This window comes from Urocampus carinirostris, chromosome 10 (assembly GCF_059441175.1).
Source record: "Urocampus carinirostris isolate Australia breed hairy pipefish chromosome 10, RoL_Ucar_1.0, whole genome shotgun sequence".
Taxonomy (NCBI): domain Eukaryota; kingdom Metazoa; phylum Chordata; class Actinopteri; order Syngnathiformes; family Syngnathidae; genus Urocampus; species Urocampus carinirostris.
Genome location: NC_142358.1, coordinates 25,565,503 through 25,580,849, shown reverse-complemented (window position 1 = coordinate 25,580,849; position 15,347 = coordinate 25,565,503). Strand labels below are relative to the sequence as shown.

Below are 15,347 nucleotides of genomic sequence, written 5' to 3'. Positions count from 1 at the left end.
AGCCCAACCATAAATGATAAGAAACACCTTGAACTCCCAATTCAGGCAATTGAATTGTTAAAACAACAACATCAATCTTGCAGCGGGGAACTATTATCGATGAACAGTGCTTCGAGATTGTCTTTAAAACAAAGTATTTTTACGGCAACTGCGATCTGAACAATATAATCAATGAAAATTAAGGTTGCACCTCAAACATAGCAATGAAACACATTTGTAAATGAAGATTTCATTCCATGACATTACAGTTTCTATCATATAACTAAAGAGGAAGTCATTTCAATGTAGTGCACAGTAATTTAGGGCAGAAGAAGCTCTGTCCAAAAGTACTTGACTTCATAACCACGGGGGTCAAATCTCACAGCCTGGGAAAACAAATTGCAATTAGGTATTGGTGAGTCAACAAACCACCCAAAGACAGATGTAGTGTTCTCACTCAACAATTTCCCACAAATCCAAACCAGTAATCTTCTTTCAATATCTTGGATGCACACGGCAGCCTCCAGGATCGACAGGTTATTTGGCTCAATCGCTGTTGGGACTGTCTGCGCTGCACCTTTCGGAGAATTGCTCCTTTGTCCTGCTACGCTTGTGCAGGACTCTTGGTGAAATATAAGATCAGTGGACTCCCCCGGCTTTTAGGCAAACTGAAAGAAACTAAAAGAAGTGCCCCAATCAAAATGTCACTGAATAGAAAGGGGAGCACTCTCACCAAAAGGAGTGTTATATGGCTAACCATTTTAGGGTGTTTTGTGTGACCTTGAAATGCTAGCTAAAGATAGTGACTCTCTGGACTTGGTTTCCTAATCTCTTTTACACACTAGGCTTACTCAACCTGAGCTGATTTGTCTGCAACATAGCTAGTGTGGTTCATTACAGTTGTGTACTGACACGAGTACGCTAGTTAATTGCATGATAGAGCACAAATTTCTAGTTTCAGCATTTAGCCGCTAACAGGATAGTAAACTTTGACAGGCAAACCACAGAGTGTATAGACACTGCCCTACTTACGAAAGAGATGTTCCCGATGATCGTTTGTAAGTTGAATTTGTTCGGAAGTTGCTTCAGTGCTATATTTTGGATGGAATGTAAGTTTAAGGTTTATATAAGTATGTAAGGCTTGCATAAGTAACCTGTATTGTTTTGTACTAAAAAATAAACACTTCATAATATGCTCTATATAAATAAATAAAGATAAATAAAGTTGACTTTAACTTACTTTTGGAATATGCACTTCAAGAGGTCCTCCCCTGAGGTAAAAAGAAAGTCTGAAGGAAGCCTTCCGACCATTTTCTCAACCGCATCAAGCTTTCTTAATCCACTTTTGTTTCAAAAGAAAAAACTCGCCTCTTCTTCAGACTTTACACCATAAATACACGAGACATTAAACAATAAAAATGTCAAAGTTCTTAGCGCACTGGAGATAAAGTATAGAATGTTTACACACAAACTAGTAAGAGCAATCGGATTTCTTATTCGGGGTGGATACTGGGTGATCTCTCACAGGGCCACACGCCGGTAGCGGCAGAAAGAAGGACTAAAGTACTGTCATGTACTCGGAAACAGGTGCACACAATACAAAATCTAACTTACTTACTTACTTAATGTCCGGAAATTCTTTGACATCCCTAAAAAAATGATCATAGCTACTGATTTTCGTAAGTTGAATGGTTGTAAGTAGGGGAGCGTCTTTATTCCAAAACTGTTGGAGGTTTCAAAATGTCATATCAATACATTTCAGGTTAATAATTGCTGACTTATCAATTTATAACAGTATGGAATTATTGCTGTGGAATCACTTTTTTTATCAGTGGTCCATCTTTTCACCTTACAATTCTGTACCTTAAAATCTAATATGCTTCCATCCTATATTGCAGTGTTTGGCATATGAAGGGCTCAAAATAAAAAAATAAACCTGGCTTCGTTATGTATTTTTGTAAAATTTCACAGAAAAATATACTCATTATTGATATGTCTATTCTGCTTGTTTCTGTTTTTAATTTTGTACACCAGCTAAGGAGATTGCACAGGATGCCAGGGTTGTTTGTTATTTTGACTGCACTGTTAACTTCATTGTCACTATCTGTCAATCATGTTGCTGTTCTGTGTTTTCCACATCCTTAAGGGAATATCTGCTTTGTGCAAGTGAGGGGATTTAATAAAAATGGCTCAGCGGAGGACCTTGAGAGACCCTTGTGATGGACATGTTATTATCTTGAGGATATTTGTACCGTCCTCTGCTGTTCTTGCAAGTCCAAAATTTGTTAATGTCTTCTCATTTTATTTTGAGTGTCTAGCAAACTATAAACTTGTCAATCAGATCCCGAAAACGAAGAACAAAAGATATTCTGTGTTCTTGTTTTTATTTATTTGTGTTTTTAAGATTTTTACATGTGGATAATTTTTGAGTTAACTATTGAAAATATGCGGTAGATCACAGGTATACATTAATTGCCTTGAGAATGTACGAGAAGTTTTATTTTGTTTGCTCCTCATAGTAAAACTACAACGTAGTGGTGATTATCTAACATTCAATTTCTGTTCTTTCTCTCTTCCAGCCTGTAAGATTGGTTACTACCGTGCTCTAGCGACCGACGGCACCTGTACAAAATGCCCTCTCTATAGCTTCTCCATCAGGGAGGGCTCTACATCCTGCGCCTGTGACAAGGGATACTTCCGCTCAGAAACAGACCCGGCATCTATGCCCTGCACCCGTAAGTACAAATCGCATCTAGTTTTATGATAAAACCTTCAATAAGTAGACCTAATCCATAAAACCAGTTCAGTGGCTTTATAGCCATGCACCCTAATACTTATTTTGCCAAAGTAATACATTGTTAACGAGTCACATAGTTCGGCACACAGAACGCTGGCGTGGGCTGTTTTGAAAGATATTTTTTCATTTCAGGTTATACTTAGTGATCCGTCACAGTGCTCGAGATCCAAACTGGGTACAAACTGATACATTCCAGATACGTTTTTTCCACATACATTGCAAAACAGGAGATGTGCGTGAGAGAGAAAGACAAATAAGAAGCAAAGTCAAATAAATCCCTTTTTGTCCCTCTCTTGGTCTTCATTTTTCTTGATCCAGCAGCATGACTCAGTTATTCTATTATTCCTTGCCAAACTCACAATGATTGGTGGAGCAAATACCACAGGGAATCATGCATTCTCCTGATACTACTTTCTTTTGAGATTTTACCTCCCTCTTTCTCAGTCATGCTACCGAGTTCATATTAGTCAAAATTCTCAAAATAAAAAGCATCATTCCACAAGACAAAGGAACTTATTCCGTTGCTGCACAGGAAATAACAGCACTCTTGCTTCAATCCGACAGATGTTTATATCGGACTGAGTATGTGTCATAAAGCAATATCTAGCAACCCAAACATCTGTTAAGATGATTTGCTCGTAGCTGACTCCCTATTAAGCCCGAATGACCTGTCAAGTTCCTGTGGATTCATCAGTCAGCTCGGCGGTTTATTGGATCAGACGAAAGCCAGATTCCTCGACTCTCCAAGCTGAAACAAATCCAAATAGATGAATTATTCCCTTGGTGTTTGAGAGCTATGCAATCGAATGCAGCTTGATTTGGGAAATAAAAACAATATGAGTATTTTGTTCTTATTTTGTAATGGCTTAGTTGTTTGCTTTTAGTGACCTAAAATATTATCGAAAACACTGACATCATGTTTTCAAGCCCTAACTTTGCCACTTTTTCAACCCATTGGGTCTGAAACTTTGCAAAACATGAATATAAAACCAAAGTGAATGAAGAATTACCAGAATTGAAAATCTAACAATGGAAATAGATAATTATCTGAGCCGCTGACATACGTTGAAACAAATTTTAAAAACATTTAACTCACACCTGTGGCTTTCACACATTTAATGCATATACACACAAATAAATCATATGAATAAATCATATATATATATATATATATATATATATATATATATATATATATATATATATATATATATATATATATATATATATATATATATATATATATATATATATATATATATATATATATATATATATATATATATATATATATATATATATATATATGATTTTTTATATATATATATATATATATATATATATATATATATATATATATATATATATATATATATCCTTCCAGACCTGAACCGGGCCGCAAGTATTGGCACACGAACCGACTATTTAACTTGATTGACAGGACCGCTCCCTGAGCAAACTCGAAATTTGATATTTTTGTCGGGCCGCCGCTGGACCAATTAACTTGATTCTGCAGGACCAGCCAGAGAAAAATAAAATGAAATTTCATGTTTTATTTATGAAGGGATGTATAAGGTTCAACAATTTTCTTGATGAAAATTCCATGGCCTGCACTGTTTTAGTATACATTCATCCCGGAAATTAAGATTTCTTAAGGTTAAAACAATGTACATATTCGTATGATCATGAGAAATGCATTTCAATGACAAAATAATGCGCGTACACATATTAAGAGGCCAGACAACAAGTGCGAAAGAGAGATCTTCATGCGCACTTGCCTACTCAGAGAAATACTGCAGACCGCTAGGCTTTGAATAGATAATTGCAGCTCAAATACATGAGAAAATAAATATGAAATTATTATTTATTTTTTCTGGGAATGGAAAATCTAAGGAAATGATTAAAGAGCAAAAGCACAAAACTAGATAATAAAGAATAAACTTACTCTTGCCGATCTGTGTTTGTCTCTTCAGTTCACCTGTTTTTACTTTGAGTTTTAACTTTTACCTCTCGCTGCTCCATTTTAGCAGTCAAAATAGATCCACGCTAAATTGGGGAGTGGGAGGATATAAAATCAATAAATATGGTTGTTTCCTTGTTTTAATTAAGTAATTTGATGGGTATTTTGACGGGTTCACATCAGGTTAAACTTGAGTTGCGTTGCGCCATTAAACACAAGAGCAAAATGTTCTTAAGAGAAAGGGGAAGAAAGAACAATGACGAGTGGATTTAAAAAAAAAAAAAAGACAGCGACTCACAGAGAGGAGTCGAGAGCTGAATTATAAAAGGCAGCTGCCAGCCTCCCACGAACTCACCAAGAGAAAAGTAGTGGATACAAAAAACAGCTAGGGAGGAGCCTTAGATTTAAAAAAAAAAAAAAAGAAAGAAAAATAGCGCGAGAGAAACGGTAGTTAAAAAAAGCAAAGAAAAAAAAACAGCGATCTAGCAAGAGAGAAGCATTTCGGGTTGAGTTAGGGTTCGAGTTTAAGATCTTACCTCTAATCTCTTTTCTTGTTGGAGAGAGTTGGGTCGGGTCAACTATACATTTTTAACGATGTGTTGCTTGATCTCTTCAGTAAAAATGTGACTAAATACTGAAACAGTTTAGCATTTTTGTATACAGACGCTGCCCTACTTACGAATGAGACGATCGTTCGTAACTTGAATTTGTTTGTAAGTTGATTCAGTGCTATGTTTCGTATGTTTTAGGTGTATATAAGTATGTTTAAGGCTTGTATAAGTAACCTGTATCATTTTTTTACTAGAAAATAGACATTTTGTGAAATAATATGGTCTAAAAGACAAATAAAGTTAAGTGTAACTTACTTTTGGAAGATGCGCTTCAAGAGGTCCTCCTCCGTGCTCGAGAGTGGCTGAAAAAAAACCTTCCAACCATTTTCTCAACCGCATCAAGCTTCCTTATTCCAAATTTAAAAAAGTTCCTAGCGCGCTGGAGATAGTATAGGCATAGTATAGACATTATAGAATGCTTACACAGAACTGGGTAGAGAAAGCCGATTTTTCTTCTTATGGGTGGATAATGGGTGACCTCTTACAGCGCCACACGCCGATAGTGGCGGAAAGAAGCACTACAGTAATGTCCTGTACTCGGAAAAAGGTGCACACAATACAAAATCTAACTTACATCCCGGAAAAAATGTTCGTATCTACCCTTTTTCGTAAGTCAAATAATCGTAAGTGGGGGAGTGTCAGTATTTACTTTTATCACCTTAGCACTGGACACAGTTGGACTGTGATAATCTTAAGAAATCGGGTAGCATTAATGTGTCCATCTCTTTGTCAAGTATATTTTCTACCACTATGCCATACTGCAAAAAGACTCGTGAATATTCTGATGCGTCCCCCCCCAAAAATAATTAAAGAATACCCTCTACAAATAGTTTTACTTCTTGTGGTTGGGCTGCGGTAAAGGGCTCCTGAACTAAAAATGGTAACTGCATAAACGTTAATTGTGTCCTAAAGTAGTTCCATAAAATAAGTCCTCAAAGCCAGTGATAGGGCCTCACTTACACTAAGTTGCTGGCTGACATGGTCCCTATTGTCCTGTTAGTCAGTGTGGCATTCGAGGGTGGCTGCTGCAAGCAACAGCTGTCACAGCTCATTACTTGGCTGCTTTTATTGGACCGTGCATCGCAATCCTCTGCGTTCCAAACTGCAGGCGACCTTTGGCCCCTGCTTCGTCAGCCGCTCAACATTTGATCTCTGAACTATCCATCCACCGTTTGTCGTCTGCTCTATTCCATTTTGTTTTTGCTCTTCAGTCCGATGTGTAATTAGTGCTGTCACTCACACTTTCCTCCGCATCCCACACTTTTGGGTCATCCTCTCAACACACAAATGCTTTAGGCATTTTAAACTACAGATGTCTTGATCACGATTTTTGTACTGTGGCATACAGGCAGACGGAAGAATTATAAACTTAAAAAGAGGGTTCAAAGCAAGAACAATTACAACGGAATTGAGCCAGGACACTCTATGTTACAACAGCACAATCTGTGACACAACAAAATTACTTTTGTATAGCCTGTTTAATGTTGCATGTTTGTAAGGATGTAATATAATAATGCACATACATACAGTACACACTATGCATAGGGATCTATAGTTCTACTCAGACAATATACTTCATCAATTAACTTACAAATAACTTAGCATCTTACAATAATTCATTAAATTTAACTTAAGTTTTGGGCCCCAAAGTCTAATTCAGTTTATTTAGAACCAATAGAGAGACCTGAGGTGAGTAAATATGAGTAAACAAATACCTTGTTAATCGCTGGTATGTTCCTCAAGGAACCAGTCATAGGCAAAATGTGTGAAATAGAAACCTTTTTTTTACAATTGTTAAACTATTAAATACTCTTTTATAGACGGGAACCCAAAACACGACTTTTTTATAGTTAAATCGTTTGTTTGACAAATGAAAGTTCTCTATAAACGTTTACTTGTTTATGTATTTCTTTTTTAAACTACTGCACCCTAAATTAATTATAAGCAGGGTGACTCCAGAACACAATGCACGATGCAAATCTGTTTTGTAGCAAAACCATGAAAAGTAAAGTTATGGCAAGGGATTACAGTATTCGTTATTCATACTTTTATGCTTTTTCTCCTGTCCATATGGACACTGCTTTACTTCCATTCCACAAATGTTCACATAGAAATCTCAGTGCCCAAAACAAAGTTGAGAAAAAAAACCTCTGATCGAGTCAGAAAACACGTAAACAGGCTTGATTAACAATTATGCAGTCCTTAGTTCAACAGGGTTAGGAAGCTCATTTAGGTGTCTGTTATAAATCTAAAATAATGTCATGAAACCAATAAAATCTTATTAGTTTGTATTAGCTTGTCATTGTTCCTTGAGAATTAAAGGAAACTCAATGACTTGCCAATGACTTTGATGATACAGAACGAGGACTGCTGCCTGTTTGATAACTTCCCCTGCTGTCCCATTTGGATATATACATTAAAAACGTTTCCGTATTTGTGGGTAAAGACATTTATGAAATACCATCAAAACATAGTCAATATGAACACAGTATCGTTAAAAATCCCGTTTTTCCCTGTTTCAGTATGTTAATAATGTTTGCAAAAACAAACTTAATTTCTCTTCTAGAAGAGAGCATGCATCTGGTAAAAGGGGAGTTCACTGTTGTCCTTCAAAAACTGACCCCACGCACCTGACGCCAAATTCAAAATGCTGGTCGACAGCGGCGTCGCACAGGGGGAACGCCATTGGTGCTCGGAATTATAGTGTTTCATTTCTATACCTTCAATCCCTTGAAAAACTAGATCACATTACACTTACAGTAGGTAGATCTCTGTGAAGTGATATGTTAGCCAGGACAGACCGCACATGTTCTGGTTAGGGTAGCCAGTGGTAGCAACACTTATATATACAGTACACACATACATGAAAAGACACAACACTCAGCACAGAGCAGTAAAGAAGGCCATGACAGAAACCCATGGGAGTTGGCTTCTGGTTGCAAGGAAGGGGGAGTTGTACAATTTGGGGTTTCTTTTGGCCCTTGATGTGTTTCTCAGATTTTTCCCAGTTTTCTTAGTGGTGGTTTGGCTCAGAAAAAAGGAAGGTGGAATAGGAAAAACCCCCAGGAGTTGCATTGAATTTATCCCAGATGAATCGCAGTAGTGCAGTTTGATGCTCAGGCCAATTTCGCCTGCCCTCCACCTTGAACCTGCACAACACTCAGCTGGTAAAAGCTGATAGGAAGAGACAGGAGCAAAAAAAGGAAGACAACGAATAGAGGCGGGGGCATGTGAAGGTAGACGTTTAAGAGTACAAATGAGAAAGACAGATGAAGCATGGGCTGACAGGAAAGAAATAATTAATGCTCGGAGCAAGTTGCCTGCCCATAAATGGATGACAAAGGGAGAGAGGTAGAAAGCTTTAACTTTTAACTTTATTCCAGGCTAACTTTTGGATGTGTGACTATTCATGTGACGGCCTTTTTGCCTGGGTATTTTGTGCCCAAAACCATTTCCCTCTCCACATGTTCTTCTGGGATTAATTACAAAGTGTCAGTCACAGCCAACAGCTCTGAGTTGCTCCCAATGGATTCTGGGGGAACGACAGGTGTGGCTGAAGTTGGTTGAAATAGCATTGAGAAGCAGTGACGTGTGAAGCAAGATACCCTACACATCTGTCCATTTTTAAAGTCAGACAGTTTTAATGCTCAGCTTAGACTACAATAGTCTTACTTGAAAACAATATTCATTACTGGAGTACTTAGAAAATGATTCCGAAATGACAGCTTGATGCGAAATATAGAATTGTAAGTTCTGATGAGACACACAAGCTGAATATAGCTCCTTTTTAATCACAGTTGGTTTTTTTTTTTTTGCTTCTTAATTAAAGAAACGACACTAGTTTAGAGGTGAGGTGCATATTTTAAGGTGTCCTTAAAAAATCGAAAGTTAAATATTTTCTCTGCTAAGTACGTGTTAACAATACCCAACAAAGTTCAAAGAGTCATTGGGCTTTATTTTCCATTGTGCCGATCTGCTTTTTATCTTACTTGTATTAGACCTGTTCGGGGCGGAACACATTAGGTTTGAGGAAAGGGGGACTGGGGAAATCTTAAATATTAAGAGGCCTGAGATGTCATGCTCATCCCGGCTGGATATTTTCATTCCTATTTGTCAGTGGAGCATACAAATGGTGAAACTAAGAAAAAAACTGTAGTCAAGTCAAGTCATGTTTATTTGAATAGGCCTTACTCACAAGGAGTCCCAAATGGCTGCACGGACCACAGATAATTTCAAACTACATACTATTTTTACACCATCTGATCTAAAACCTACATGAGGGCAAGGGAAAACTCAAAAATCTCAGCATGAGTAAAATAAAGAAATCTTGAGAAGGGACTACACATGAGGTAATCCTCCTTCCATGATGATTACCAACCCAAACCCCCAAAAACATGAAAAAATAGTTTATTTAAGCGCGTCTAAGAAACACATGTACTTGCACGTAAATCATGAACAGGCTGCCTAAGGCTGCAATCATGGCTTGACGCCAGGAGATGGCGGCAGAGAGCAAAAACCTTTTCAAATCCCTCACTCCACCTTTAAAGTAAGTGAGGATAAGAAAGAATGCGTGGCAGTGCTTTATTACATTTTAATTAGATTTGCAAACATCTTTAGTTGTTGATGCCAAAAGGCTGATAATAAGTCATGTGTAGAGTCATTTCGTTATTCACACTTTCATTCATGCAATTTCTATGCCTTAGCCTCAGGTACATTCTGGGCGTATTAGCAGTGATTCATTTTCAAAGCCTTACTTCACAGCATAACGATCCATTTTCCTAGAGCTTATTTTTCACTGGGTTTCTTCAGGTCATTTAAAAACATTTTACGAAAAAGACATTGGTTTTAATGTCTTAAATTGTATTGAAAGGCAATTCAGTATATGCAATAGTCAGAGGCATTGCACATGTTTACATCTGGTAAAAAGAAAAAAAAATGTTTTTAGTGAATTATTTTAAAACGTTCTTGAAAGCAAATAAGGTATCACAGTTTAGTTTTATTTTAATTTATACTACTTTCAATTTCTCGGATTTTGACAAATGAAAAGTGATCTCATCAATGTTATCCAACCTTCATTACTATCCAACATGTAATACAGACGCCACCTCATGGCAAAATACAAAAAAACAAAAAAACTAAACAAAAAAAAAACACTTTAACGCATATCCATGCTTTTATCTTCCGGACTTCATTCAACCATTTTATATCCTTTAAAAGGGGCACTGTGTGGTTTTTGACCACTAGATCTTGCTGTGTTGTGTTGTGCAACCAAAACTGGATACAAAACACAATTTTCGACTTCTCCAAAATGCAAGCAGGTCATTTCATACAGCTTGCAGTTTTCCCTCAAGTGATGGAGTCAATACTACTTAGTATACATTCAGTACTTTTTTATCCTAGGAAAGAGTGACTAATGTACTTTTAGATTTGTTTGTACTAATTTCCTTTTAGTGTCATTGTAAGAAACTACAGTGCGACTGATGCTAATGACTACGTTCACATCTTCTTTGTCTTCAGCTATTGATAGTCTTCCACGGCGAATAGTAGCGTGTACAAATGACAAGAACAGTGGGGGACGAGTCAAAAGTTGGGCCACATATTTTTTTTTTTTAATCAATCACATTACCACTTTCTCGAGGTTTTTGTTCCTTCCAATAGCAGCGGGATGGTGGACAATCGTATTTCATATATAAATATATATATATATATATATATATATATATATATATATATATATATATATATATATATATATATATATATATATATATATATATATATATATATATATATATACCAGCTCAGTAGCCTAGATGGTAAGGAGCCTAGATGGTAAGGCGCCCGCTTTGAGACTGGGAGGTCGGTGGTTCGCGCCCCGGCCGAGTCATTCCTAAGACTTAAAAAGTGGTCGGCGGCGCCCTCTGTTGGCTGCGGCTGCATCGGCTCGCTACAACGGGTCAGGTGCAATCGACATTTCGTTCTGTGTACATTGTTACACAGAATGACAATACAAGGAAATTATTATTATTATATACATATATATATATATACATATAAAAGTCCTTTTCACAACTAAAAATTCTTATATAAATGAATTACTTTACCAATGATTAGAAACACAGTTCTACTCGCAATTTATCTTAACCTTTGGGCTAAAGGTGGGGTGCGTCGTTAACAATGTATTAACAATGTCCAGCTGAGTACAAATGTATAACTTTTTTTTCCATCCCGCTTATCTGTTTTTACCTTACTTTAATCACGGCTGGTCCGGGACTTGCAACACATTTACATTAGGAAGCAGGAAAGTGGACTGGGGTTTCAGAGGGATTTTATTCTTGTCCCGGAGGTTTTTGTTGGTGTAGCCCAAACGTGGTAAAAGTAAGAAAAGGCCTGTTTTAAATACAGTCTAAACGCCACCCCAAACCCTAAAAAAAAAGGAGATTTTATGAATGCTCATGGAATGAGCTTACTGAGGTTCCAATCATGGCTTTAAGCAGAGAGATGGTACCAGAGAGTAGCAAAATTTCATGTTGCGGACACCACATTTAATGATTTAAGTTGGTTTTTTTTACAACTAAGAGGTGCTAAATAATACACAATATTTCATAACAGCAAATACCTTCTTATACCTTGTATTACTTTATCAAAAAAGCAAAGATTAGATACATGCTTCTCCCAATTTATGTTAACCTGTATGTTTATTAGGCAGAGTATGAAGGACCCCAAAACAAAAGAGGCCATTTGTAAGTTATATAAATTGCAATGTTAACTTGAAATAATGTTGTTCCTTATAATTATAAACTTGATTGACATACACATAGGTTTTAAAAAAAGCATTACGTTTTATCTAGTGACATCTATATACAGCCTGTTTAGATATTTAGGGTACGAATACAAGTCGGTTTTGTTCCCAGACGTTTCCAAATGGGCAAATATGTCCTTCAGTCTCTTTAATTTAGCAACATTTGCGCTACCTCCCCAGTCCCAGTGTCTCACTGATATATTTCATTGTCATTGTGCTTCTCTAAAAATAACACCAATAATTAATTTCCTTTGCAAAAATGATTAGTCTGCCAACCGACTGGATTTCATATTTCAGCGAGCATCGATCCCGCCAGTGCTCTAGCCAGCGTTTCATTAGTCAGAGAGATGGAGAGAGGGCAAGGGAGAGTTAAGTCAATTACTGAATCTTATGTTTGAAAGCAACACGCACAAAAACACACTCATTAAACCAGAGCTGGCATGTAAAATTGAAATTGATGACGAGGGGAGTCCGTGTCACGTCTGCAATACCGCTCGAATTTATAAGAACAGTTTGCTGATTTAAGATGAAAGCAATTGTGCTGGTGGATGGGGGGTGCATAAGAACACGGTCCAAAGTACGGATGGGCGATATTGGGAATTTTGGTATTGATTCAGGTTACTACATGGTAGTATCGATCCGATACTGATACTTTTTGCCAGCAAACGTCATGACCATTGAATAATTGAACCCTCCCACTTTGAGTTAGTTTATAATTATGATAAACTCATAGCAAATATTTTAGGCCCTTAAAATGTTCCATTTTAGTACGAAATAACTACATTGTAAACATAAACAGTATACAAAATAAATAGAAATATTTATATATTGACTGTTAGAGAGCAAAAGCCAAGGTAGTCAAATCAAAAAGCAGCAATATAACGAAATACCAATACTCTACCACAATGTAAACTACATAACTTAAATACCTCCCTTTGCACAATATTTTGAAAACCAAAAAAAACATTGTCAATTGTGTATCTTGGGCTCTGATTGACAGTTTTTTGTTCAGCAACAGCAACATGTTTACAATTTTGGTTGCAGTTTGTCTTTCTCTTTGATGTGTTTGTATACATTTGTGGTGTTGCCACTGTAGCAGACCACTTTACCCCACAAATTGCACCTGGCATTGTCCTTTGGTGTAATTTGAAAAGAATAGTCCACAACGGACTGCGCTTCCCGTTTACCTCTGTAATTCCTAGCTTATGGTAGGGGTTGGCATATATTTCTATCCCTCTCTTCTGCCTGGCAGATGGAATGCAGCAACAGGGCAGGTACGGAGTTTTGCTTAAAGTGTGTCTGTCTGTCACACACCCGGGCATACATTTAGTGAGCTGCCGAAGGCACTGAAAGATAGAGAGAGGGAGAAGGGCTGCGCAATCTGCGTATAGAAGCAATACATTTAGGTAATTGTGGAGGAGCATTGTATCAATCTGAGGACAACAGTATCAATCCTATCCTATAACTTTCATGGTATCGATAATATGCATATTTGGAACGCTCTGCCCACCACTAGTCTAAAGCAAACATGGTCTGCAGTTATTGTTGGCAGCAATATGTTAGATACAGACTGGACTGGCATTCTGATGTCTAGATTCGTCACAGGAAAAACAAATCTTGTGGCTGATTGGATTTCAGTTAAGAGGCGCAGGCGAAATTGGAACCGCCAATGTTTTGATAGACAGAAAATTAAAAAGGAATACAAGGAGCTTTTGATTTAAAAGAACATTTTATGACACTGCCGATATTGAACACATCAGCATGTCATGTTTATGTAATTAAAGTTGCTACATACATTTACTGAAACGTGTTTCATTATTTATACAAACTATGTAAAATACGTCTTTTGTAGGCTGCCGTAAAACTCAATAAAAACCATGTATGTTGATCAGAGAACTAACACTCAACACAGAGACATTTTGGTATAATCTCCATTCTTATCCTATAGCCTGGCTGTGTTTGTTCTATATAAAGCTGAGGTGGGTGACTCACTTTTGCTGGCAATGGTCTAACAATCATTGTCTGTGGTTTGAGCTTGCTTTCCTGGCCATGGTTTCTTGTTCTGACCCCCTTTCTACTGTGACAGCTCCAAGATACTGAAATATGGTGACTGGTTCAAGCCCTCTTTCAATTTGTTAAAATAACATCTACACGTGAGATCACTCATATTATAAAACATTATTATAAGACCCATGGGGAAATCAACTGAATTTTTCTCTGATAGAAGAAATTTGAAATCAGTCAACAACTAGAATCAGGTGAATTTCTAAATCTAAAGACACGTAAAGTTATCTACTAATACTGTAGATCCGTTCCACCTCTAGTAAAATAGAATGTAAATGGTCTGCATTTATGTGGCGATTTTCAAATCACTGAAGACATCCCAAAGCGCTTTACAATGTGCTTCACACTTAGCTATTCACACACACGCCGATTGCAATGCAGCCCTGCATTTAGAATTTAGTATCTGTCCCAAGGACACTTCAACATATCGAGAATAGAACCTGCAACATCTTGATCCCCAGATTAGCACTTTACCTCCCGAGCTACTGCCGTTATGATCAACAACTTTTACTATTCTCCGTAGGCCCCCCAACAGCGCCCCTCCAACTCATCTCTAATGTGAACGAGACTTCCGTCAACCTGGAGTGGAGCGCACCAAGGAGCTCAGGAGGACGTCAGGATCTGACCTACAACGTAGTGTGTAAACGTTGTGGTCCCGATGGGCGCCGATGTCAACCTTGCGGCAACGCCATCCACTTTAGCCCCCAGCAGCTGAGTCTGAAGGGAACCAGAGTGTCCATCAACGAACTGCAGGCCCACACCAACTACACTTTTGAGGTGTGGGCGGTAAACGGCGTCTCGCCACAGAGCCCAGGGCTAGAACAGGCCGTGTCTGTGACCGTCACCACCAACCAGGCCGGTAAGCTAATCAGACATGGTTTGATTGAGTTTGTGGGAGGGTGATGTCATTAAAAAGCCCAGAGGAAATGTTCAGGTCCATCGGTAGCATTAAGACGATGCGTCAACCTGCTACTATTTGGTGTACAATAGGTATTTTGAACAGGAAATCAACATCTAGCGTTTTCTGCAGTCCGTCTGGCACTTAGGTGTATAAATTAGGGATAGGTGAGTATAGGTACCAGGCAGAGATAAGATATTAAGCCAAAGCCTGAGTCCCGAAAGTGTCAATCATCA

General features: G+C 37.6%; 1 protein-coding gene across 2 annotated transcripts in view; it reads left to right on the top strand.

Moving 5' to 3' along the window:
* The window catches only part of epha4l (eph receptor A4, like), a 105,204-nt gene that overhangs the window by 42,495 nt on the left and 47,362 nt on the right, over positions 1-15,347 (top strand). For both annotated transcript variants that reach the window (XM_088346479.1, XM_088346478.1), the window contains exons 4-5: positions 2,559-2,714; positions 14,737-15,072. In XM_088346479.1, coding sequence (XP_088202605.1) covers positions 2,559-2,714; positions 14,737-15,072 — 492 coding nt within the window. The remainder of the gene's footprint in view (positions 1-2,558; positions 2,715-14,736; positions 15,073-15,347) is intronic.